Source organism: Hippocampus comes, unplaced genomic scaffold (genome assembly GCF_001891065.2).
Source record: "Hippocampus comes isolate QL1 unplaced genomic scaffold, H_comes_QL1_v1.1 scaffold78, whole genome shotgun sequence".
NCBI lineage: Eukaryota > Metazoa > Chordata > Actinopteri > Syngnathiformes > Syngnathidae > Hippocampus > Hippocampus comes.
Genome location: NW_017805798.1, coordinates 1,135,044 through 1,157,564, shown reverse-complemented (window position 1 = coordinate 1,157,564; position 22,521 = coordinate 1,135,044). Strand labels below are relative to the sequence as shown.

Below are 22,521 nucleotides of genomic sequence, written 5' to 3'. Positions count from 1 at the left end.
ATGTTGGAATTAAGTGTTCATTTATACCGTAAGAATGCAATTGTTCATCCATTCATGATCCGGGCCGCTTACATTTTTTTATAATAACGTTTTTCTTTCAGAAGTTACACTCAATTGAAGTAGCTTCACTGTAGTTTTTACTTTTGTCACTTTGCAAATTCATTTACTATACATTTGTCAGTGGGTAACTTCAAGAGTAGTTAAGATACATTTCATGTAGAATAGCTTGTAGTTTCGCTGGCTACATTTTCCAAGTAGCTTGCCCAACACTGGCAGCAGCCCTTTCACGCACTTTTCATAGCAATTGGGTAGCATTCTGTTGTTCACAAAATTTACTGCTCGGCGCAAGTGAACTCAGCATTTTGGCGTGTTTGGAGTCGCTGGTTGCCATGGTGATTGGAGAAAAAAGATGGGAGCGCTCCAAGACAGATCCCGGCGCGTCATCTGCTTGACGTTCCAGCCTTCGGCATGCTATTGGTTACCCATTTTGCTTCTAGCGGGCTTCTAACGCCTTTAGCATTGACGCTTTAGTCAGAGCACACTCCAAAGTGGGTTTACAATTCAAAGCAGTACCAATTCATTTCCAAACTGGACCTCTTTATGTGGCGAAACAGTACGAAAAGCGAATGTTTAGCCACTATTACCAACGGTAAACTTCGACTTTAGTTCGCTAGAGAGTGAAGGAATGGAGAGGAATCCTCTCAACTACGCTCGTTACTCTTTGTGCTCTCTCACCTGTAGCTAAGATACTAGCCCTCCTCTGCCGCCAGGGTAGCCCTCGCCATTGGCGGACGCGTCATGGGGGAAGTGCTGCTCCTCTGGAAGAAGTCACCCGCTACTGCCATAAACACCGTAGGGGAGCGACGAAGATAACGAACGGGCACTTCTAGTTCGCCCCCTTGTGAGCATGGACTTCCACGAGGAGTCGTCGCCCGCATTGGCGTTCGAAAAGGACGCCTTCGAGCTGACTGTGGAGGACGTGTACGACATCTCGTACGTTGTCGGACGAGACTTGTTGAGGATCAGCCGTACGGGCGAAGAGGTGTCCGACCTCCAATTTCGCATAGTCCGCGTGCTGGAGATGTTCGAGACGATGGTCAACAAGTACAACTTGTCCCTGGAGGAGCTGAAAATGGAGCGGGACAACCTCAAGAGCGAATTGGACCGCGTCGTCACGGAAAGCTCCACCGGGCAGGAAACGGTGAGGCAGTGAAAATAAATAACAGGAGTACGATTTAAGATGTATTTTTTTTTCCAAAGTTAAATGGAGTGGAGTTGACTGCCTAAATATGAGGATACGTTGTTGACTTCGATCAGCATCCTGATCTATAGTGCTCAAACCCAGAATACAGGAGAGTCGTGACAGTTGCAGTGCCACGGAGGGCACTGAACCTCACTTTCAATCGACAGCAGGGGGCGGTACAAGAGAAAATGGCTGTGCTCTGACATTGGTGAAAATCGATGGATGAATGTGCTTGATTCTCATTCTGTGAATGAAATAATAAGAATACCACGTTTAGACTAGTGGGGGGCACGTAGAATGTATTATTGTGAAGATTTGGGGGGCCTTTGAGTCCCCCTTTAAGGGGCGTGGCCTAGGAAGTGACGTGTGTCGCTTGAGTTGCATTGGTTAGTCTTCGTGTGAGTATGAGGGGGTGAGTTGCGGCCTCCAGTTTCTCATGAGTGTTCCCTTAATATTTGTGTGTTTGACTTTATGTCACAGACAGTGAAAGGCTAAGAGCGCATCAGCGATTAAGGCTCTCCTTGCCCACATGCAAGGACATTAGAGTACAGCATATTTAAAATGAGCTACTCATGGATTCACCTAAGTTGTTTGTTTGTTTTTCCCACCTATCGTCTGATTAAAAAAAAAAATCCCATTTGTGAGTTGAGTTGCTTCATGACATTAATGTTGTCATTGAAGCAAGCGGTGGGAGCCAATCAAATGGTTGTGGACCTGAGCGACCCCAACAGGCCTCGCTTCACCATGCAGGAGCTGAAGGAGGTCCTACAGGAGAGGAACCAGCTGAAGGCCCAGCTCATGGTGGCCCAAGAGGAGCTGCAACTCTACAAGAGGTAAACGTCATTGCGCACCGAGAATTTTATCATACCGTCCGTGCTGTAAAGCGGCCTGCTCTGCTTTTTATTGTTCACCCTCACGTGTTGAAGTGTCCTCTCGTAACAGTTTGGCGTGGAAATGGCTCACGTGGGATTCATTTGTGTTTGTGCAGTGGAATTCTTCCACAGGGCAAATCGGCCATGGTGGAAGTGGACCTGGACGCGCCAGCTCAGAACGGAGCGGCCGCGATCAACGATGCAAAAGAGGAGAAGACCACCATTGGAAAACTGTGAGTGCTTAACCTGTGAATAAAATACCACCTGTATTCTTTGGACAAAAGAGTTAATGAAGTTGAAACAACTTTAAAATATAAATTATTGACATAATGGCAGCAGTTTTAGTTAGTGCAAAGCAAGCAAGTTGTTTGCTCCAAAATCATTTGCGGAGTTGGTTTTACTTCTATTTTTAAGTTGGGGGACAATGTACAGGACAATGATTTCAGTCAGCTCTTTGTTGCAATATGTTGTTGGATTGCCCAGCTTTCATACTTTCTACTTCACCAGAAGTACAGATACTTGTGCGAAAAATTAAGGAGCAACCACTTTGATTGGCCAATATTGGCTTTTAAATTTTTCTTTCTTTTTTTTTTTTTTTGACCTGTTGTTGTTTGCCCTGGGAAATCATCTTAGGAATGTTACTGGGAATGTTATTAGTTTGAAATTTGGGCATTTTTCACACCTGTCCCATAGACACTCAGCGACTTTTTTTTCTTCACCTGTGAGGAGCATTTGAAGCAGTTGAAGCGCCATTCATAAACAATAACGTCATCGTAATAATGGGCTGAGTTATAGATTTGTAATTTTTTTGTATTTGATGCGCCACATGTGCAATTGCATCGCCTGGCAACCCGTTCAACTCGCAATTTGCGCCGTCGTCTAAGTGTTCAGTTATGAGCAGGGTATTCTGATGAAATTGCTCATGGATCCATTAAAAAGTGCGTGCACTTTGCACGGAGAGAACTCACAAAGTCGATCGTTGATCATAGCCCACCGCTCACCACAATAATAATTCAGTCGGCATAGACGGCGGCTTCCCAAAAACGACGAGGCGTGAAGCAAACGGATGTGTTTGCCGTGAAGCGACAGCACATGACACCATGCGATGCATCAGGGTGCGCTCACTCATCCTGAGCCTAATCACATACTTGTGACCAATACGATGTTGACTCACTGGAGTTTCTCCGGTGCACTTTTCCCTCCAATGCCCGAATGCTTTCCCACACTAACTTGTTTTTTTTCCCCCTGTCGCTAGGTTTTCATTTCGACGGAAGTAAGACAAGAAGACAAAGAAGAGACCCTGGCGAGACTGGATTGTATGCAAGGTTTCCAGAACCACTTTTATATATTTTTTTGTACTCTTGTAAAGTGAACACATTGCCTTTATTGTAAATGTACAACAAAGGTTTTAGTTCTTCTTGTGGGGCAAATCATTAGGTACACCTGCATCTTCTACAAGACCTGATCAGTATTGCCTTGAGACGCAAAGGCCGTGAATCTGAAATACGAGCGCAATATGATGGCACTGGACTCACTTGACAAGAAGGAGCACTTTGGCAAATGGCGAGCAATTCTTCAGAAAGAAAAAAAAAAAAACAGAGGACTCAATTTGTTTTATGCCAGTCCCAGTTGAGGTTTACTGTCAGACTAAACATCAAACAGAAAATTAGACGCGTATTAAAAACAAACACACGGCTTAGTCTTTAGTTAGTTTCTGCTAGCTTTGCACCCCCTGCTAACACGTCATGGGACATGCGTATAACCGTTGTAAGCAACCGACCAGACATTCAATTTCACACTCACTGGAGTTTCTCCGGTGCACTTTTCCCTCCAATGCCCGAATGCTTTCCCACACTAACTTGTTTTTTTTCCCCCTGTCGCTAGGTTTTCATTTCGACGGAAGTAAGAAAAGAAGACAAAGAAGACCCTGGCGAGACTGGATTGTATGCAAGGTTTTCAGAACCACTTTTATATATTTTTTTGTACTCTTGTAAAGTGAACACATTGCCTTTATTGTAAATGTACAACAAAGGTTTTAGTTCTTCTTGTGGGGCAAATCATTAGGTACACCTGCATCTTCTACAAGACCTGATCAGTATTGCCTTGAGACGCAAAGGCCGTGAATCTGAAATACGAGCGCAATATGATGGCACTGGACTCACTTGACAAGAAGGAGCACTTTGGCAAATGGCGAGCAATTCTTCAAAAAGGAAAAAAAAAAACAGAGGACTCAATTTGTTTTATGCCAGTCCCAGTTGAAGTTTACTGTCAGACTAAACATCAAACAGAGCATTAGATGTGTATTAAAAACAAACACACGGCGTAGTCTTTAGTTAGTTTCTGCTAGCTTTGCATCCCGTTAACACGTCATGGGACATGCGTATAACTGTTGTAAGCAACCGACCAGACATTCAATTTAACGGTACTCACCATCGTATTATTCTTTATCCTTTGAGAGGAACAGCGATGGCTCTACGCTACAGACGTCCGTTAACGCAATATCTGGCTGTCTTTTACTGCTCCCATCTGGCCAAGGTGAGCAGCAGCACAAAGGCCATTTAGTTGATGCAAAGTGTGACAAAAAAACGGTTGATACTTTTAAAAATTATGTCATTACGATGTTTTTATAAAGTACAATAATTATACAATACTGTTTTTCCGCCACGGGGGAAAAAAAGTATAAAATTGTTGGCTGTTGTTTGGGGAATCTGGAACAGATTAATGGCATGTTCATTCATTTCAATGGGGGGGAATGATTTGAGGTACAAGCATGCTCACGGAACAGATTAAATTGAAATGGTTGCTCGATTATTGAAGACACAAATTTGTGTTAATGTATAAAAAATGGTGGTGACTCAAATGGATTTAGAGGACTCAATTTGTTTTATGCCAGTCCCAGTTGAAGTTTACTGTCAGACTAAACATCAAACAGAGCATTAGATGTGTATTAAAAACAAACACACGGCGTAGTCTTTAGTTAGTTTCTGCTAGCTTTGCATCCCGTTAACACGTCATGGGACATGCGTATAACTGTTGTAAGCAACCGACCAGACATTCAATTTAACGGTACTCACCATCGTATTATTCTTTATCCTTTGAGAGGAACAGCGATGGCTCTACGCTACAGACGTCCGTTAACGCAATATCTGGCTGTCTTTTACTGCTCCCATCTGGCCAAGGTGAGCAGCAGCACAAAGGCCATTTAGTTGATGCAAAGTGTGACAAAAAAACGGTTGATACTTTTAAAAATTATGTCATTACGATGTTTTTATAAAGGACAATAATTATAGAAAACTGTTTTTCCGCAACGGGGGAAAAAAAAGTATAAAATTGTTGGCTGTTGTTTGGGGAGTCTGGAACAGATTAATGGCATGTTCATTCATTTCAATGGGGGGGAATGATTTGAGGTACAAGCATGCTCACGGAACAGGTTAAATTGAAATGGTTGCTCGATTATTGAAGACTCAAATTTGTGTTAATGTATAAAAATTTTGGTGACTCAAATGGATTCATTTGGCTCATTCGACACTCAATTGTCTGGGTCTGCTGTTTAAAACGCAGCACACATTGATGTTTACGGCACGTAATCACCGACACTAGGTGTACTGAAGACTAAATTGTCTTTGATAAGAAAATAAGCATGTTCATTTTGTGGAAACGGGCTCATTGACAACTAAATTAGTTTCAGATGTTCACAAAAACACAGAAGTTAGGTTTATTGGGACACTGGTGAAAATGTACATTTACGTTCATTGATGACAAAATGGTCTCCAGTAAAAGAAAACACATTTCATTTAGACTGTACATTAAATTCATTTAGACGCCAAATAGTAATGTTTAAAAAAAAACATGCATATTAGGTTTATTGAAGACTGTTTACAAGAATGGACATTAGTTCAGTGGAGGATAAATTGGGGGGGGGGAGGTGCACATTAGGTTACCGGTAATATGAATTAACATGCAGACAAAAAAAAAAATTGTCTTTAACTGAAGTTTTCAAAAACACATGAAGCTCAAACCACGCTGGCTTAGTCTTGTGATGCACTTCCAAGGTGTACCCGGTGAAGCGTCCAGTCAGTGATTTTCACTGATGATCAAGTAATCCGAAAAGTATTTTGTAATTCGCACTTTTGTAAACTGAATTCCTTACAAGCTGGCACTTCGATACCCTGGAATGTTTATCTTGACGGTTGAAAATTTGGTTTATCCCCCCAATGAGCTACAAAGTAAACATTCATCTCCTCATGTCACTTTGATGCATTCATTCCTGAAATTCATTTCAGCTCATCGCGTCTTATCGGGCGCAGCGCGGCTCATAATTTACAAAGCTGGCAAATGTCACAACAGTAGACAATGTGTAACATTCACTCCAAGATAAAATATTCTACAGCAGGAAAAATGTACAAGGAGCATGATTAAAATTGCAAAAAAACTGCAAGTTAGTTTAAAATCATTTTTTGTACGTCCTTTAAAAAAAAAAATTGTCAGGACGAGTCATCCATAGCATCTTTTTAAACACTGAAGCGTCACAATTTTTTTTTTTTGTTTTGCAAGGGGCGAGTGGAGTTGTTTTGTTAGTTTTAATACTTGAGCCAAGGGTGAGCCGAGATGGCCTCTTTGCTGCGGTCGCCGTAGTCGTACAGCAGCTCCTCGTCGGCTTCGATGTCCCTGGACGCCACCAGGATGAGGTGAGGCGAGCCGTCAATGGCATGCAGCTTGGTCTGGCAGTTGCCAGCCTTGCTGTGGTTGAGGAGGCGGCCCAGGCGGCTCGTCTCGCTCGTAGCGTCGACGCTGCAGAGCGGTCGTCACAAAAACAGGTTAAAATGGTGAATGTCCGACACTGCTTGAAGAATCACATGTTCTGAGCGAATGCTATCATTTTGGGGGGGTGGGGACCTGCGTGTTCATTGTTTTCAGACGCTTCGATGTCCCTGGACGCCACCAGGATGAGGTGAGGCGAGCCGTCAATGGCATGCAGCTTGGTCTGGCAGTTGCCAGCCTTGCTGTGGTTGAGGAGGCGGCCCAGGCGGCTCGTCTCGCTCGTAGCATCGATGCTGCAGAGCGGTCGTCACAAAAACAGGTTAAAATCGTGAATGTCTGACACTGCTTGAAGAATCACATGTTCTGAGCGAACGCTATCATTTTGGGGGGGGGGACCTGCGTGTTCATTGGTTTACGATCACCCTCACCTGTGGACAAAAACAGGGAAAAATTTTTTTAACTTGACCAAATATTGGTAATTGGCATTAAAAAAAAAAATCAATAACCAATTGAACTAGTTTTTGCACTTGAGTCACCTTTTATGACTTTGTTATTCACGCGTTTAAAACTGTTCAGTTTTCCGTTGTTAACGCGGCCAGCTCCAGCAAGTCGCCGTGGTACTCCACCACAAAGTCGCCCTTTTTGAAGAGTCGCTCGGCGAACACGCCGCGGCCTTTGCCTTCGATCACCCTCACCTGTGGACAAAAACAGGGAAAAAAAAAAAATTTAACTCGACCAAATATTGGTAATTGGCATTCAAAAAAAAAAAATCACCAACCAATTGACCTAGTTTTTGCACTTGTGAGTCACCTTTTATGATTTTGTTATTCACGCGTTTAAAACCGTTTACTTTTCCGTTGTTAACAGTGGTGAGCTTTACACTTGTTTCACTCTCAACAGGAGGGCCATTGTTTAACCTCGGAACACATTTTCTCCCATGAGAATGTTTTTTTTTTCGTAAATCCAAACAAATTCCATTTCCACCGTTTAAATTAGATTACTAAATAAAAGGCGACCAATTGTGAATACCGTACTGCAACTAACACTATTGGGAAATGTTGATTTTTTTTTGGTCATACACTTAGGAATGTATGAAAGATAACGCCTCCCAAATGTCACAGGAGACGCGGATACATTGGTTTGAGAATACTAAAATAGGCATACATTGCACCGCAGTCATTACCTGCATTCCTTCTTCGATGCCGTTCTTGATCAGGTCATCCAAGTGTTTGTGCTCTTCATTCTGAAAACAAATCATGCGAACAAATAGTTTGGTGTCTCTCATCGGTAATGTGCTCTTCCTCTTGTTTTTTTTAAGAGCACAATATGATTGGCTGTTTGCAGAGATCACTAAATGAACCAGTCTTTGAAAATAACGAGAGGCCAGCAGCCCCTCCTCCGCCCCCCGCCCTTCTTGGTTAAGCAGAGAGGGGAGGGGTGAGCAGAGGACACAGGAAAGGAAGGCGGGGAGGTAGGGAATAAGACAAATGAAAGAATTATCGGTTATTGCGTCCTTGCCAGGCAGCATTTGGGACGAATGAAAGATATGCGGAATAATCAACAGCGAGAAGAGGCAGAAAAGGTCCCAAAGTTGAATGACTATGACTAGCAATTGATGACAAACTAACCTTCAACTCTGCTTGAGTTTTCCTGTTACTCCTCCTGATTGGGAAGAAGTCTGTGACCTTCCTGTTTTGCGAAGCGTTACTCTCCACCCTATAGGGAAAGATGATACGATTACAAGACGTGTTGCTTCTCGCTAGTGGTGGAATTATTGCTTCTCAACGCACTTTTTCCCTTTGCGAGGATTCCGACTTCGAGGTTTGGGTGTTGGAAGTTTGCGCTCGTCCGCCTGGGCCACGTTTGCATGCGGTGTCACTTCCTTTTGCCACGGTTGATTGGCGACCTTGGTTTCGCGCAGCTCAGGCTGCGTTTCATTTGAGGCGTCTACAATGACAGCAGTTAGCATTTAGCCCTCTGTTGTGCTGCTACACGCAATGCTAATGCTTCCTTTTGCCACGGTTGATTGGCGACCTTGGTTTCATTTGAGGCATCTACAATGACAGCAGTTAGCATTTAGCCCTGTTGTGCTGCTACACGCAATGCTAACGTGGCTACTTCCTCACCTTTGTGCGCCTTGGCTACGCAACTGACGTCCGTGTCATTTCCGTCTTGAATGAGCATACTGGAAGCGTCGCTTAGAGGCGATATGGCCCTTTTCAGACAAGGTGGACTCAGAAGAACGCTTTGATGTGCTTTTCTCGTGCAATCTGGCTGCAAAGGTGGTTAATGATTACTTGCAAATACTGTACACACAGGGACAAAAAAAGTGTTAGACCAGGGATACCAAAATGGTGTCCCTTTGAGAGCCGCTTATGGAAAAATGGCAGTATGCAAGGGACACTTTGAATTTTGTTGACTTTAATGCATTACACATGCTCAAAACAAATCAAAGCAAATGTATATTTTGAGCCAATTTTTTTTTTTAGCTCAAGCCAAAACTAATTATGGGGAGCTTCGGCCACAGTGAAAGTGGAAAAAAGCAACAATTAAGATACTGTAATGCCTTTTCCAAATAGCCAAGGAGAGCCGCAGTTGGCGATCTTTATTCAGTGGGACAGTCAAACATAATACAAAATGAGAACACTCGCAAGGAGCAGATGCTCACACAGAACTAACCACATGAAGTTGGAGTCGGGGGCACTGACATTATTCGTTAGGCCACGCCCATTAAAGGCACACAACATGGATTCTACAGTTTATGTTGAGGGGCGTATTTTGGCTTAGTTCTACTTAATGTAATTGTTTTTGGTATCTCCATTCGATAACATTCGGGAACCTGTTAAAAGAATATAAATAAAAAGCCCGCTGAGGCGGGACTACTTTGTGCCGCGTAGTCATCAAACAAACCTCTTTGCTAGCCACGGGACGGTTTTCTTTCGTCTCTTCCGAGATGAATTTGCCGACAAAAACGTTTTCCAGCTTTTTGTCCGTCCTTTGCACTTGTTTCTTCCCTGCAAACATACGATCCATTAGTTTTGTTACGCATTCAACCCGTGTAGTGGCTGCTTTTTGGTGTACAATCTAACGCCCACACAAAACCAAACAAAAAAAATATTTTGGTTACCTTTTGCCATGTCAATTTTGCGACTACATGTCCGACATGATGGATGGTGGATTAAATATATTCCTCCGGGTTTAACTTGTTTATTGTTGCGGCGACCGTCGACACACACATACAAATCACCCGTGTTTGTGTGCGTGCAGTAAAAACGTGTTCGAATTTAAAAACCCACGGGCCTCTCTAATTGGTTAACTTGCTTCACATAGGCGGAGTCATCTGCGTCTATACTGCTCTCTCATTGGCTGCATTTCCAGCTCTTGTCAAATAGGAAGAACGCTAACTTGGAACTTTGGTCTATGTATTAAAATTTTACTAGACGATAGTAAACAGTAGTTGGTATAATCAAGGCAATTATCAGTTGATAATCAATCTAACCAAAATATTAGAAGGTTCACTGCAAAATATTGTACATATAAAATAGCAGCGCTGTGATGCAAATGTTTTTTTGTTTGATTCAGTTCTTTAATCTGGAAAAAAAATATTTAACACATAAAAAAGAAAAAAATCAAGACAGTGTTTTCATAAAAATTGTCTCATTTTTGCATTCTTGGGAAGGCAAAAAAAGATTCCTAATGCTTCAAGTGTCCCTGTTGATTTCAAACAGTTTCCTTCCCAGGAGTGTTCTGGGCTTGGAGGCCTTCTTTGAACAGTCTCTTCCTCTCCAGATTCTCTTTGACTCTCCTGCGTTTGTCTTGCTTCTTGACCTCAGCCTCTTTCTTTCTTACCAGGATGTCGCTGTGCTCTCCTTTGTAGAAAACATCCAGTTTTTGTTGCATTATTTCCCGCGCTCGCTTTCGATTGATGTCCACTGATCTAGTTTGATGACACTGCAAGGGCAAATAATGACGTCAACAGATACTTTTTTCCCAAAACACAGCATATGTGGAATTCAGGAATTTAAGACACTAAAGGGCTTGTATTTGAACAAATGTTTACGTGTGTGTACGTTCTTGAATCATCAAAATAAAAATACAAAGAGAAACAGGAAGGGAAAGAACACTAATGACTCAAGAGTTCAATAGCAACAATTAACCTTGACGACAATCCCAGAGGGGATGTGTTTCAGAACCACGCAGTTGCTGGTCTTGTTGGTGGCCTGCCCCCCGGGTCCGGAGCCCCTTACGAACTGCTCCTCCAGTTCGTCTTCCTCCAGGTGGACCAGGTCGACCAGGTCCTTCTTTCCGGCAACCGCGACTCGCGTCGGTGCACCGGGGGGCGGTTTCACCACCGAGGAGACCCCGGGGGAGCTGTTCCGTGGCACTCCACTCGCTAGGCCGTTGTAAATGAAGCGAACGAACAGGGAAAGCCTCGACATACTTTCAAGGACGTCCAAAAAAAAATTAAATGTCGATAAATGAGCTATGACTTATTTACATGTCTTTTACATTGTGTTTACATTTGACTGCGGTCCGTCAAATCTTCTTCTCCGCTTAAAAAAAATACCCTACCGGCTGCTCTTCCTCGCAGGCAAAACACATTTTGTAAACTTCGTCGCTCTCTAGCGGACAAGTATTAAACTGCACTTTCTGCTGTGTGAATTTAACAACACTGTATATTTTTTCACGTGAAACTTTTCAGAGATTCTAATGTAATACAGTTTAATAACAGAAATGTTAATAACTGAAGACAAATTTAGAGAAGCTAAATGTAAACAAAATGTATTCAAAAACAATGGTTTATTTTTTCAGCTAGTGATCATATTTTGGTATTTTTAAGTAACTTAGTTTTATGATTGATTTTCATTTATATATAGCACTTTCAGCAACGATTTTTTTAGGTACTCTATTTTAATATTTTTCAATAAAAAAAAACACCGTGGTTGTACAGTACCATACTTCCTGTCGTCTCCTCTGGTGGACTAAAAATAGTCCATCAGGAAACCCCATGTCAGCCTCAGAAAATAGCAATCTCTCCATGACGTATTTAACCCATTATTTAGTATGCACACGTAAGGTGCATTCGAAACTTGATCGCTTGTGTCAACAGTGAAAACCCACAACCTCAACCAACAAGAACTAAATGATTCATGTGTTGTACTTTGGGACTACAGTAGTGCAGTACTTACTTTACTACAGTGTGGGATTATTGTAAATGTTCATAAATTTGATGATTTGCAAAAAAAAATGAAGAGTCTACAGTTTTTATAGTTTGGTGATTTTTGTAAGAGATGCCTCTTACAAAAATCAGAAAATCAGTGAAAAACGTGTAAAAAAATTAAACTGCAATGTCAATTAAAAATATTAAAACCAAGTATAATTTAACTTTGAAAATGTCCTTCGTTTTTCTCAACTTTTTTAAAATCTTGCACCTGACAAAAAAATAGTAATAACACAACCCCCCCCCCAATTAATACAAAACCGTATAAAGCTCAGCATTTTCAAAAACAAAAGCCAAAAAATAGCTATTCCTTTTAAAAGCGTCCAACTCGATGAGCAACGATAAGGTGGTGTAATTTGCATTGGACCAGCAGGGGGCGCTATTCTGCTTGCTTAAAACGAGACTGTTAAATTAGTATACAGTATATCATATACTAACAGGACGTTTTTTCATCCTTCAATCCTCCTTCCCTAATCCTTCATCTTGCTTTCATTATATTTTTCCATCCCTTCATTCCATTTCTTAAACAGTCCCTCATCCTTCCTTCAAGGCATCATATTAATTCCCTTTCTTAATTCTCTTCTTCCCTCCTTTCTTTCAACATCCCAACTTTAAAATTCCTTCGTGGCCTCCATAATTCATCCCATTTGTCCTTCCATCCATTGTTCCTTTTTGCTTCCTTCCCTCCTTCCCCGCCCTTCTTTCCTTTCTTCTCCATGGTTCCTTCCCTCCTTCCTTCGTTTTTTTCCCTTCTACCCTTATTTCTTTTCTTGAATGCCTCATTTATCCTCCAACCTATCCCCTTTACTTCCTTAATTTCATTTTCCTCCCTTCATATAACCACTCTGGCTTCCGCTCATCCCGCCTACCTTGCTTTCTCACTCTTCCAACGTCTATTACTTCCTTAATTCCTTTGTTTTTCGTTCCTTAATTCTTACTTTCCTCATCTTCCTTCCTTCCTTCTGGCTTCCATCTGTCCTTCCCATTGTATCCTGCATCTTTCACTTCCATCTCCGGGCCTTCCTTGTTTCTTTCCTTCCCTTCTTTCAAGCCAACCATGCTTCCTTCCACCCATATCCTACCTTCCTTCTTCCACCCCCATTTCCTACTAGTCCCACCCTGAATACCGTACCGTAGTTGCAAGGCTTTTATTTCGAAAGGCTAACCGGATCTCCAGCGGTGTATCATGTCACTCGTGCGTCTTAGCGTGTCTCGATGTGACGCGCTGCTCAGGGACTGTGAAGTCTCGTTGCGCTTCAGACTTGCTGAGTGACAACTTAACGATGGCGGTGCTGGTGTCCGTTCTTCGTCCTCGTTGTTTCCCCTGCCGGTTGGCCTGAGCTGCCCACACCTGAATGCGCCTCGCAGACCCTGGTCCGCCGAGTCCCGCCAAACGGGCAGATTTAAGGGCGTTTTTGCGGACGTCGCCGGTGAGCTAACTTTGGCCTTTTTTAGTGGCGGGGTGTCGTGCAGCTGCTCCCGTTGCCAAATATGCGGGCCTGAGTGGCAACAAACCTCGCCGGGGTGGACCGCGCTTACGGCGTAAACACACGCCGAAGATGTGCTGATAACGACGGCATGATGTTTTGTGGTCGCGTCATCTGTGGTCCGCGTCGTTGTCAAGGAAATCGGGACTTTTTTTTTTTGGCGGGGATACACTCGTTTCGATCTCATGGACCTCACCGGGTGGGCGGCTGCCGCTGAGTCCCGCTGACTCCGAAGAGGACTCCACCCGCCGCCCGCTCTACCAGGTGGATGAACTGGGCTTCCTCCTTCCCAATGCCGAGGTACATCGCAGGTATGTGATGAGAATTTTTGACATGGCCGCCATGTTGCTAGGTAACTAAGTGCTCTGTGGGTTTACTCTCGTTCACCCCCGCCTTTTTAAAATACATTAATTCTAACGTTGATAACTTTTGTACCTGCTTCCTTCCGCCATGTTCACACTCATGCTGTGTCAGCGAGTTGTCCTCAACCAGAAACCAGGAAGTGCTCATGCAGTCAATCATTCGCAGCCTTAACTGATTACCTCAGCCGGTCCACGCTTCATGGGGCACCGAAACGACATTTCATTTCATTTGGTACGTCGCCCTCCCTGTCTGTCGATAATTGTGATTATTGATCCTTGGTGTATTTCCCATTGCCAACTTGACGTGTCTTTACCCATGTATAGATTTGTATTTAATAGCAAGCGAGCACATTCAGTTACAGCAGTGAACCCGGGTTGATTCATACAATTTGCGAGTAACAAGGTTAAACAGTGGTGCCTCGAGATACGAGTGACCTGTCATCTTTCCATTTTATAGATTTTGTTTGATGTGTGGCAGCGAATTTAAGTCACTTTACAAAAAGCAGCCATTTGGGAGGTTGCAATGCTGGACTGGCTCTCTGGCATACAAGGCAGATGCCCATTGGACCAGGGGCCAATGCGGTACTATTTCTTAATTATCCATCCATCCATTTTCTAATCTATTTATCCTAATGGGGGTCGCGGACGTGCTGGAGCCTATCCCAGCTGTCTTCGGGTAGTAGGCAGGGTACACCCTGAACTGATTTCCAGCCAATCGCCTGGCATGCATAGATCCACAACCATTCGCGTTCATAATTTAGCGTGTTCCATTAACCTGCTGTGCATGTTTTTGGAATGTGGGAGGAAACCAAAGTACAAGGAGAAAACCCACACAGGCACAGGGAGAACATGCAAACTCCACACAGGAAGGACGAGGCCTAGAATCGAACCCTGTACCTCTGCATGGTGAGGCAGACGCGCGAACCATTCGCCCACCATACTGCCCATTTCATAATTATATTTCCTTCATTTTACCACAAGACATCGGCCCACAATTTAGAGGGAGCAGCCCACTAATCCATTTACGATATAGACAGTAAACTGAATCATTCAACATCAGTGAAATAATTACGTGGTAGCCAGAGATGGTCAGGACTTATGTATGCATGCACATTTGATAAAAATCTATCTTTAGAATTGATTGTTGTAGTCATCGTCAATTATATCCATGATTTTCACACCATCTTCAGCGTACAACATGGGTGAGAAGTTGTTTGTCATACCATCCACAGTCATGGTTCTTGGCTTAATGTTAACAATTTTAAATGCCACAGATGGGCTAACGAATAGCATCAGTACCACGGTCGGTTTAATTACTCTTTTAAGTAATGAATATTTGAACACCAACTGGGGAAGAACACATGGAGACAGATATAAAAATACTCTCAGTCATAGGGGAAAAAAAAAATTTCATTTGTTCCATGACCCCTTTCTGGTTTCCATTGAAATAAATGGAAAAGCAGTTTTTCCGTTCCAGCTGCAGAGCGTCCTATTTACCTTATTTTGATCATCTTATCAATTACAACCTGCGCTGTGAGGTGAAAACACAATTGATGATGATGAAATAAATGTGTTCACTAGCAGCACTGTCTTTGCAGATCCCACAATGCAGTGCAGTGTTTGCACTGCATTATGGGATGTACCATAGATTTTAGAAAAAAAAAAGATACCTAATGCATGCTGCCGATGATGTTTATGTGCTGCAAACCCCCCCACAAAGTTGGCATTTCAAGACTGTTCCTAAATCGAGATACTGGACAAATGTACTCGAGTAACAAAAGTATTTGTACTCAGTTACTTCCTGCCGCTGCCTATAGCCTCGTAATTTATGAGGCTGACTCGGCAGACGTGATGTGGCATGTGACTCTCTGTTGTTTTTGTCCACATAAAGGCTGATCTCAAATCAGTTACAGTTACATCAGGACAAGACGTGACTCGCACTTACAAAAATCAAGAAATGCGGTGCGGCGAGATCATCATCTTATCTGTGCACATCCCGTCGCCTCCGCGAGTCAAGGCCTGTGTGGCGGTTGGGCAGGGACATTGTGCAAAAATGACACGATCTGGACACGGAGACGTGCGTGATTTCATACGGTCATAACCCAGACTTCCTCTTTCATCGTCGTCATAACCCTTTCGGAAGCCTTTAATGTTGTAAAACACCTTTTTTTTTTTTTAAATAATTTTGTTTTTGCCGAACCAGTTTTTAGAAAGGGGCGTAACACTTTTGCCCGAGGAGCTGCTCACACGCCTGCACATACACACACACAAAGGGCGTGGCCTACAGCAATGCAAACACAAAAATCTTTTAATCAAGTCAGTGCCACAGTAGATTAATCGTTTAATCCTAGGAGGACAGTAAAGGTCTATTTGCAATTTTCTTTTTGCTTCAGAGCTCCCCCTACAGTTATGAGTGTAATTAGTTTTCAAGCCACTCTGTCGTTTTTTAGTTTTACGAGGGGGGGGGGAAAGTCGCAATTATAACACCGTAAAGAAGAAAGTTGAAATATATTGTAAGAATATTTTTGTAATCGTACAAGGGAATAAGTTCTCATTGTATGAGAATGAATTCAGCACCTCTTGGCAATATAAAGCGTTCGATTTGTATACTGGGCGGCACAGTGGTCGACTCGTTATCACGCCGGCCTGACAGCGCAGAGGAGCAGGGTTCCATTCAGCCTCCAGCACACCCCGCGACCCTCATGAGGATAAAAGTGGTCTCGATATTGGATGGATGAATTTGTATCCTGTATTAATTTAATGACATTAAATGCCGCACGATTGCGATATTACAATATTGGTATCAGAACAAACATTATGAAAATACAATATTCATATTTTTCAAATTAGACATGCAACAACTTGCAATTTGCAAGATTAGTCCTAATAAATCCACATTTAAAAAAAATGACTGAAAAGAAAAAAAACACTTGCGATTCTGTCAATTTCAGTTCAAATGGGAGGTCTTCTGTGTCAGTGCAGTCTTTTTTTCATTTTTATTCAACACGGATTGAGAAGCATTTTCTTTGTAAGTTGATGAAGTTATGCTATGGTGCAGCAGGGTTTTTTTTTTTTTTTGCGGCTTGTTGCGGCTCAACCTCGTCTTGGCTCCTGGATGGGAGCAGATTGCCTTTTGCTATTTTGGAAACCTCTCCTGCATCTTTTTCCATCCCTCCCACTCGATGCAAGTGCAAACCTCTCGGAAGAACGTGACAGGAGAAGAAGTACAATGAAAGCCCTACTTATTGAAGCTGGGGTGCGATCCGGGCCCAGCCACAAAAGGTGAAAAGCACCATTTTTGAGACACCATGTTAAAAAAAAAAAAAAAAACAACCTTTAAAATAGTTTTTCTCCTCCTGCATACTATTTGGACTTTAAGAATAAGTGTCTTATATAAACTTATATATTCTCCTTGCTCTTTGATAGTGGCAACCGTGACTTGGAGAATTGCTTGTAGGAGATCTTCTGCCTACTTCTTATGAATTGTGTCACATGTTGACATGCTTGCTCCTGATGGTGTCCGACTCTAAATTCGGAATGTGTGTGTGCGTGTGTGTGTGTGTGTGTGTGTGTGTGTGTGTATATATATATATATATATATATATATGTGTATATATCTCGGCCTACCTGTGGATAAACTAGTCAAGTGTGTCGTTCAGTGGCCAAAATGCATGCAAGTATCCCCCCCCCCCAAAAAAAAAACATTAAAAATCTCAGATGTACCGGAGGGCAAAAGCTGCACTGCCTTCCTGCATAATCAGAGACACTTTTATTCATTTATTTTCCATCTTCTTTTTACACTTGCGCAGCCTGTTAACAATGATTAAATGTGACTTGACATATTTTCTGAAGAGTGGATCCATACTGGTCCTAATTGTAATTGGTCTCACTGGTAAATGTTGTTCATCGGGTTCCAACTGTATCGGATGAAGCAAGACGCCTTCATGTTATCTTGGGCTGTGTAGTGTAATTATTATTTTTTTCCCCCACCCCCTTCCATAGCTAATAAGCCCCGCAGGCAGAGATTCACGCCTTCTTTGCATCACTTGTTTGACAGTCAATAGATTTTTATTGGCACTGGCAGCACCGCGGGGCGCTTTAACAAGTTTTATCCTCAAATAGAGCCCACCTGCTCGCAAGACGCCAGCTACATGGCGCCACTATTCTGGTCACCTTTCGCGCAGTGTTGTGCCTGCACCCGTCGGAGCAAGAAGCCAGGCATGCTAAAAGTTCAAGGTTGCTAACGGTGTGGGATTTGTAACAGAATATCTCATAATGAAGAGAAGGTTTTACACGCACATATATATCTCACCTTCTCTAATACCTGCACTTTGTGTAGTTTAAGAATGCAAAATCCATTTTTCTCCGATTAATCACTGGGATCATCTTTAGAATAATTTATTCCCCCAAAAATCTGTGATAGCTACAGCGCTAGCTGTAAGCTAACAAAATGCAAAAAAAGTGACGCACTCCTTGTTTAGCCTTTTTTCCCCATTATGGGGTGTTCCATGTGTCATTCGAAAAAAAAAATGGATTGAGTCTATTTTGGAAAGAGACTTGAAACAGAAAATCGAGAAAAATGAAGCACCGATTTGCAACGCGAGCTGGCTGGTTAGCCAGCTTCTTTGGACCAGACGCTCATCTTGATGCCTTTTCAAATAATGTGGGAAGTGGAACCTGCGTCACGTCTCCTGCATTTTCTTTTATAGAACCCCCACCCCCTTCCTGTGTCCTCCATGTACTTATGCTTGTTGTGAAGGGAGGGGCTGCTATTTCCTCCCCATTCATTTACCTTTTTTTTTTTTTTTTTTTTTTGCTGCAAGTGACAAGGAGTTCAAAGGTCGTCAACGGACTACTGAATTTGTTTGGATCAAGTCCGACATCCTGTTAGATGACGGATCGGCTCACGTCAACCAAAGTGCGTTGTTTGCAAAGCTAAGCTTTTTGTGAGTACAAACCACATTTCTCTACCTTATCACACAAATTTGGGAAAACAACAAATGACTTGTTTTTCGGATATAATGAACCCCCCCATTTATCGCATGGGGATATGAATTGAAACAGCAGTAAAATCCCAATTCAATCTTTTTGTGAAATTGTTAAGCCCCCAACTTCCTCTTTTTTTTTTCTTTTCAACCGAACACCTGACTTTGACGTGGGCTAAAAATAGCCCCCGCCCCCCCACCTGCCTCCCCATGTTTCCCCCCTCACCACCGCACTTGTACTTATGCTGGGAAGTCCGTGCTACGTTAATGAAAGGTTTTCAGACCCAACTGTTTAAAGTATAGCGTGTACACATGCGTGTCGGAGTGATTGCCGCTTTCATAGGCTTTGTCCTTCGATCAGAAAAGGTGATGAAAAAAAAGGCTTGTTTTTCCACATAAAAGGAGAACATGACCTCAACGCGAGAAAAGGACAAATGGCCTTTTATGGTCAGCAAGAGTGCGAGCGAGAGACACAGAGAGAGAGAGAGAGAGAGAGAGAGAGAGACTGTGGTGGGAATCACTCACTCGTTCCCTTTCTCCTTTCATGCTTTATAAGGTTTTTTTTTTCATTCACACATTTCCAAGTTTTGAACTCAGTGAATAGTCGTGCTTATTAATCGTGATTTCAGTATCAATCCGCCACGTAAAGGTTGATCCTTTTTAAAAAAAAAAAGTTTTTATTTATTTTTTCAAGAAGAGCTCTCAGTGTGTCGTGCTCAAGAGCGTCAGAGGTATTTTGACTATAAGCCAGCCGAGCGTCTTGAGTGCATTTGTATTGACCCCCCCCCACCCACCCCACGGATGACTCATTCATTGATAGTTTTCAATCGCAAGCTTCACAGGATACGCGGGTCGTCTTTGCGATATCATGTTCGTCTTGATGGCGTTTGACGGGTGGCGAGGTACAGCAATTTGACGACAACCAAGGAAAAACATGCTGGTGTCAAAAGCGGAAGAACGTTTCCCTCTGGGGGTTAATATGAGTGTGATAAAAATGTCACGCTTTCAAATGGAACTGCAAAACAACTGAAAACGCGATAAAGATTGCAGTTGGCTTTTACTATTTTGGCTGAAATGTACTCTCACATGTCCAGCACCACTTTTTTTGCCTTAATAATGACTTATCTAAAACATATATATCAGAAAAATACAACTTTATTCTCATCGTGTTATGAACTTTTTCAACAAAACAGACATTTTTTTGTTTAGGTATTGCAATACTTCTTTAAACTTTTAACCTGACAGAATTTAGTCTTGTGTCTGTTGTGTGTCACTGACAGTGGTGGAAATAGCCAAGTACAAATACTTTATTAGTGTACTTGTTCTTCAGGTACCTGTTTCACCTCATTATTAGTGTCACTTTTTTAAAAAAGAAGAGAAGCTATTCCGAACGCCCTTTTGTAACGAGAAAATATTTTGAGATATTAAATAAGATAAGATAAGATAAGAAAACCTTAATATCTGATTCATCATTCTAGCAGGTTTTTATTTGGTCATTATTTTTTTAAATGAGTCATTTAAATGTTTTTTTTTTCCCAAAAAGAAGACGGTTGGTGCTGCACTTTTCTAAAACGAAATGTTTTATATCATTAAATATTGACTTTTCTTTTGTTGGACAATTTATTGCTAGCAAATTGCTGGAGATATTGAATTATTATTATAATTATTATTTGGATCATCTTTCAGTTTCAGGTTTTTATTTTAATGTAATTAGAAATCAATCATTAAAGTAATTAAGTTCCTAAAAGAGACTAACCATTGATGGTGCACTTTCCTTAAAAAAAAGAAAAAAAAAGTGGAATTTGGCATGTGGGAGGAAACTGGAGTACCCGGAGAAAACCCACGCAGGCACTGGGAGAACATGCAAAACTCCACACTGAAAGGCCTGAATCGAACCCTGCACCTTTGCACTGTGAGGCGGACGTGCTGAGCAGTTATTCGCCGCGCCTGCCTATGTTACATTTTCCTAAAACAAAAAAGGAGACTACTGAAATGGCACTTTCCTAAAAAGAAAACATTTATGATGTTAAAAATGTGTCAGGATATATTTTATTGTAGGATTTGCATTTGTTTTACCATGAAATGTGCTCCTGTTTGCACAAAAGAAAACCAAGTACACTACTGTACCGAAGCGTCTTTTTTTTTTGTTTGTTTTTTTGTGTAATGTTTCCGTGCTACAGCAGCAGCGAGAATCAGAATCCGACCCCCGTTTGTGCTGGCGAGCGCCGCTTTCCCTCGTCACTCTTGACTCCCATCTCTGCCGCCAATAAGCAGCCGGCGAGCCCCCCTCGGTGTCTCCATGGCAACTCCGTCCGCCCTCCCCTCCCCTTCAAGGAATGATGGAGCGGATACAGGGGCAGCGAAGGAGGATGCGTTTCGGCCTCGGGCGTTAACATTTCGCCTCGTGAGGTTGGCAGATTGCGTTTGGTGGTTACTCCAAGAAGATCAGCGAACAAGCGTGAAGTGGATGCACGCCGCTGCCTTTAGTTCGGAGTTGATTTCATTCCGTGAGGATCATTATTGTGACTCGATTTACTTGGATATCAAATCCGAATTTTCCCATTGAAATGAATGAAAATGCCATTCATCTGTCCTGGCTCCCGAAACAATGGCAACATTTTGCATAGGGCAGAAAATTTTGAAAATCTATCTCGTATGTCCCCCCCCCCCCCCCCCCCACCATTATTGCGATTGCGATTTAATATGCGATTGTTTTTTTTTTTTCTTTTTCTTTCAAGGTCCTCTTCTGTGTTTATTTTTTCAAAGTTCTAAAAAAACAATACAAACAAAGAAAAAGTCTCCCCTGACACCAGTTTTTAATCACCCGACACCGTCTAATGAGCAGGCATCGTTCTCAGGCGACACTCACACGAGGTTGGATTGTGACGTTTGAAGGGAAAGTAAAAAAGCGACAAAAAGCATTTCCTCTGGGCCTCTGCGCTGGATGAGTGAACTAATGGTCCGCTCCAAATGACAGCGCTAGCCTCGCTTTTCCTTTATCGGACCCCCCCCCCCCCAAAACCCCTCAGCGAGTTATGTAACGGCTGCGCGATGTGAGAGATCCTTGTTCAACCCCGTCTCGTAACTGATTAATCCTCGTGTCATTTGCATAAAAGGGCATCTAATTTTGGACGCGGGGTGAAAGCACGGTAGCCGACCTGCCCCTTTTGCAGCGAGGCCGATGAAGCGGAAGAAGAAAACAATGCGGGGGGGAGGAGATGGTTGATTGGTGATGTCCATTTTTTTTAAATGAAATGCTGTCTCAATCCCGCAAAAGGTGTCCTTGTGCACCGTTAGCTCGGCCGGCGTACGAAACGGTATCGTCAACACAGCATTCGGCATCTCGTGGGAGCAGAAGTTGTCCACATTTTAGCTGGCTACCAACCAGACCTGTTTTTAAGTCTTACACCTTTATCGGAATGAGGAGGAAGAAGAAGAAGAAGAAGAAGAAGATGAGGTGGAGGAGGAGGTGGAACACAATGGAGATGCTCAGAGGGTGTGGGGGTATTTTTAGCTCATCCATCCCCTTCATACTGCAACGATGACTAAAGAACAAGGGCAGGTTGCACATCCCACAAGCTTCTCCTTCG

General features: G+C 42.6%; 4 protein-coding genes across 16 annotated transcripts in view; 2 read left to right on the top strand and 2 right to left on the bottom strand.

The window, feature by feature from the left end:
• The first annotated feature begins 538 nt into the window (after positions 1-538).
• rilpl2 (Rab interacting lysosomal protein-like 2) lies at positions 539-11,153 on the top strand. 4 transcript variants are annotated; one of them, XM_019885784.1, is made up of 6 exons: positions 539-1,201; positions 1,925-2,076; positions 2,232-2,348; positions 3,371-3,392; positions 4,030-4,058; positions 11,051-11,153. In XM_019885784.1, exons 1-4 carry the CDS (start codon positions 908-910, stop codon positions 3,390-3,392), a joined length of 585 nt encoding a protein of 194 aa, XP_019741343.1. In that variant the 5' UTR covers positions 539-907; the 3' UTR covers positions 4,030-4,058; positions 11,051-11,153. The 4 variants fall into 4 exon arrangements, with proteins under 4 accessions (XP_019741343.1, XP_019741342.1, XP_019741341.1 ...); XM_019885783.1 differs by lacking the exon at positions 3,371-3,392 and having other exon boundaries at positions 4,000-4,058; XM_019885782.1 differs by lacking the exon at positions 4,030-4,058 and having other exon boundaries at positions 540-1,201; positions 3,371-3,431; positions 11,051-11,139.
• On the bottom strand, positions 5,798-9,924 carry LOC109525154 (N-lysine methyltransferase KMT5A-A-like). The gene is made up of 8 exons (XM_019885444.1): positions 9,787-9,924; positions 9,003-9,150; positions 8,667-8,823; positions 8,505-8,592; positions 8,060-8,119; positions 7,468-7,571; positions 7,012-7,169; positions 5,798-6,922 (listed from the first exon to the last, which is right to left on the bottom strand). The coding sequence occupies exons 1-8, from the start codon at positions 9,907-9,909 to the stop codon at positions 6,696-6,698; spliced, it is 1,065 nt and encodes a 354-aa protein (XP_019741003.1). The 5' UTR covers positions 9,910-9,924; the 3' UTR covers positions 5,798-6,695.
• On the bottom strand, positions 10,485-11,430 carry mtrfr (mitochondrial translation release factor in rescue). The gene is made up of 2 exons (XM_019885785.1): positions 11,034-11,430; positions 10,485-10,827 (listed from the first exon to the last, which is right to left on the bottom strand). The coding sequence occupies exons 1-2, from the start codon at positions 11,313-11,315 to the stop codon at positions 10,597-10,599; spliced, it is 513 nt and encodes a 170-aa protein (XP_019741344.1). The 5' UTR covers positions 11,316-11,430; the 3' UTR covers positions 10,485-10,596.
• Positions 11,431-13,103: 1,673 nt separating this feature from the next.
• The window catches only part of LOC109525233 (membrane-associated phosphatidylinositol transfer protein 2), a 38,197-nt gene continuing 28,779 nt past the window's right edge, over positions 13,104-22,521 (top strand). For 4 of the 10 annotated variants that reach the window (XM_019885571.1, XM_019885570.1, XM_019885568.1 and 1 more), the window contains exons 1-2: positions 13,105-13,895; positions 14,059-14,178. The gene's annotated coding sequence lies outside the window, so the exon portion shown is untranslated. Of the gene's footprint in view, positions 13,896-14,058; positions 14,179-18,769; positions 18,893-22,521 lie in introns of all 10 variants that reach the window. The other 6 variants (XM_019885567.1, XM_019885561.1, XM_019885563.1 and 3 more) reach the window with 5 other exon arrangements.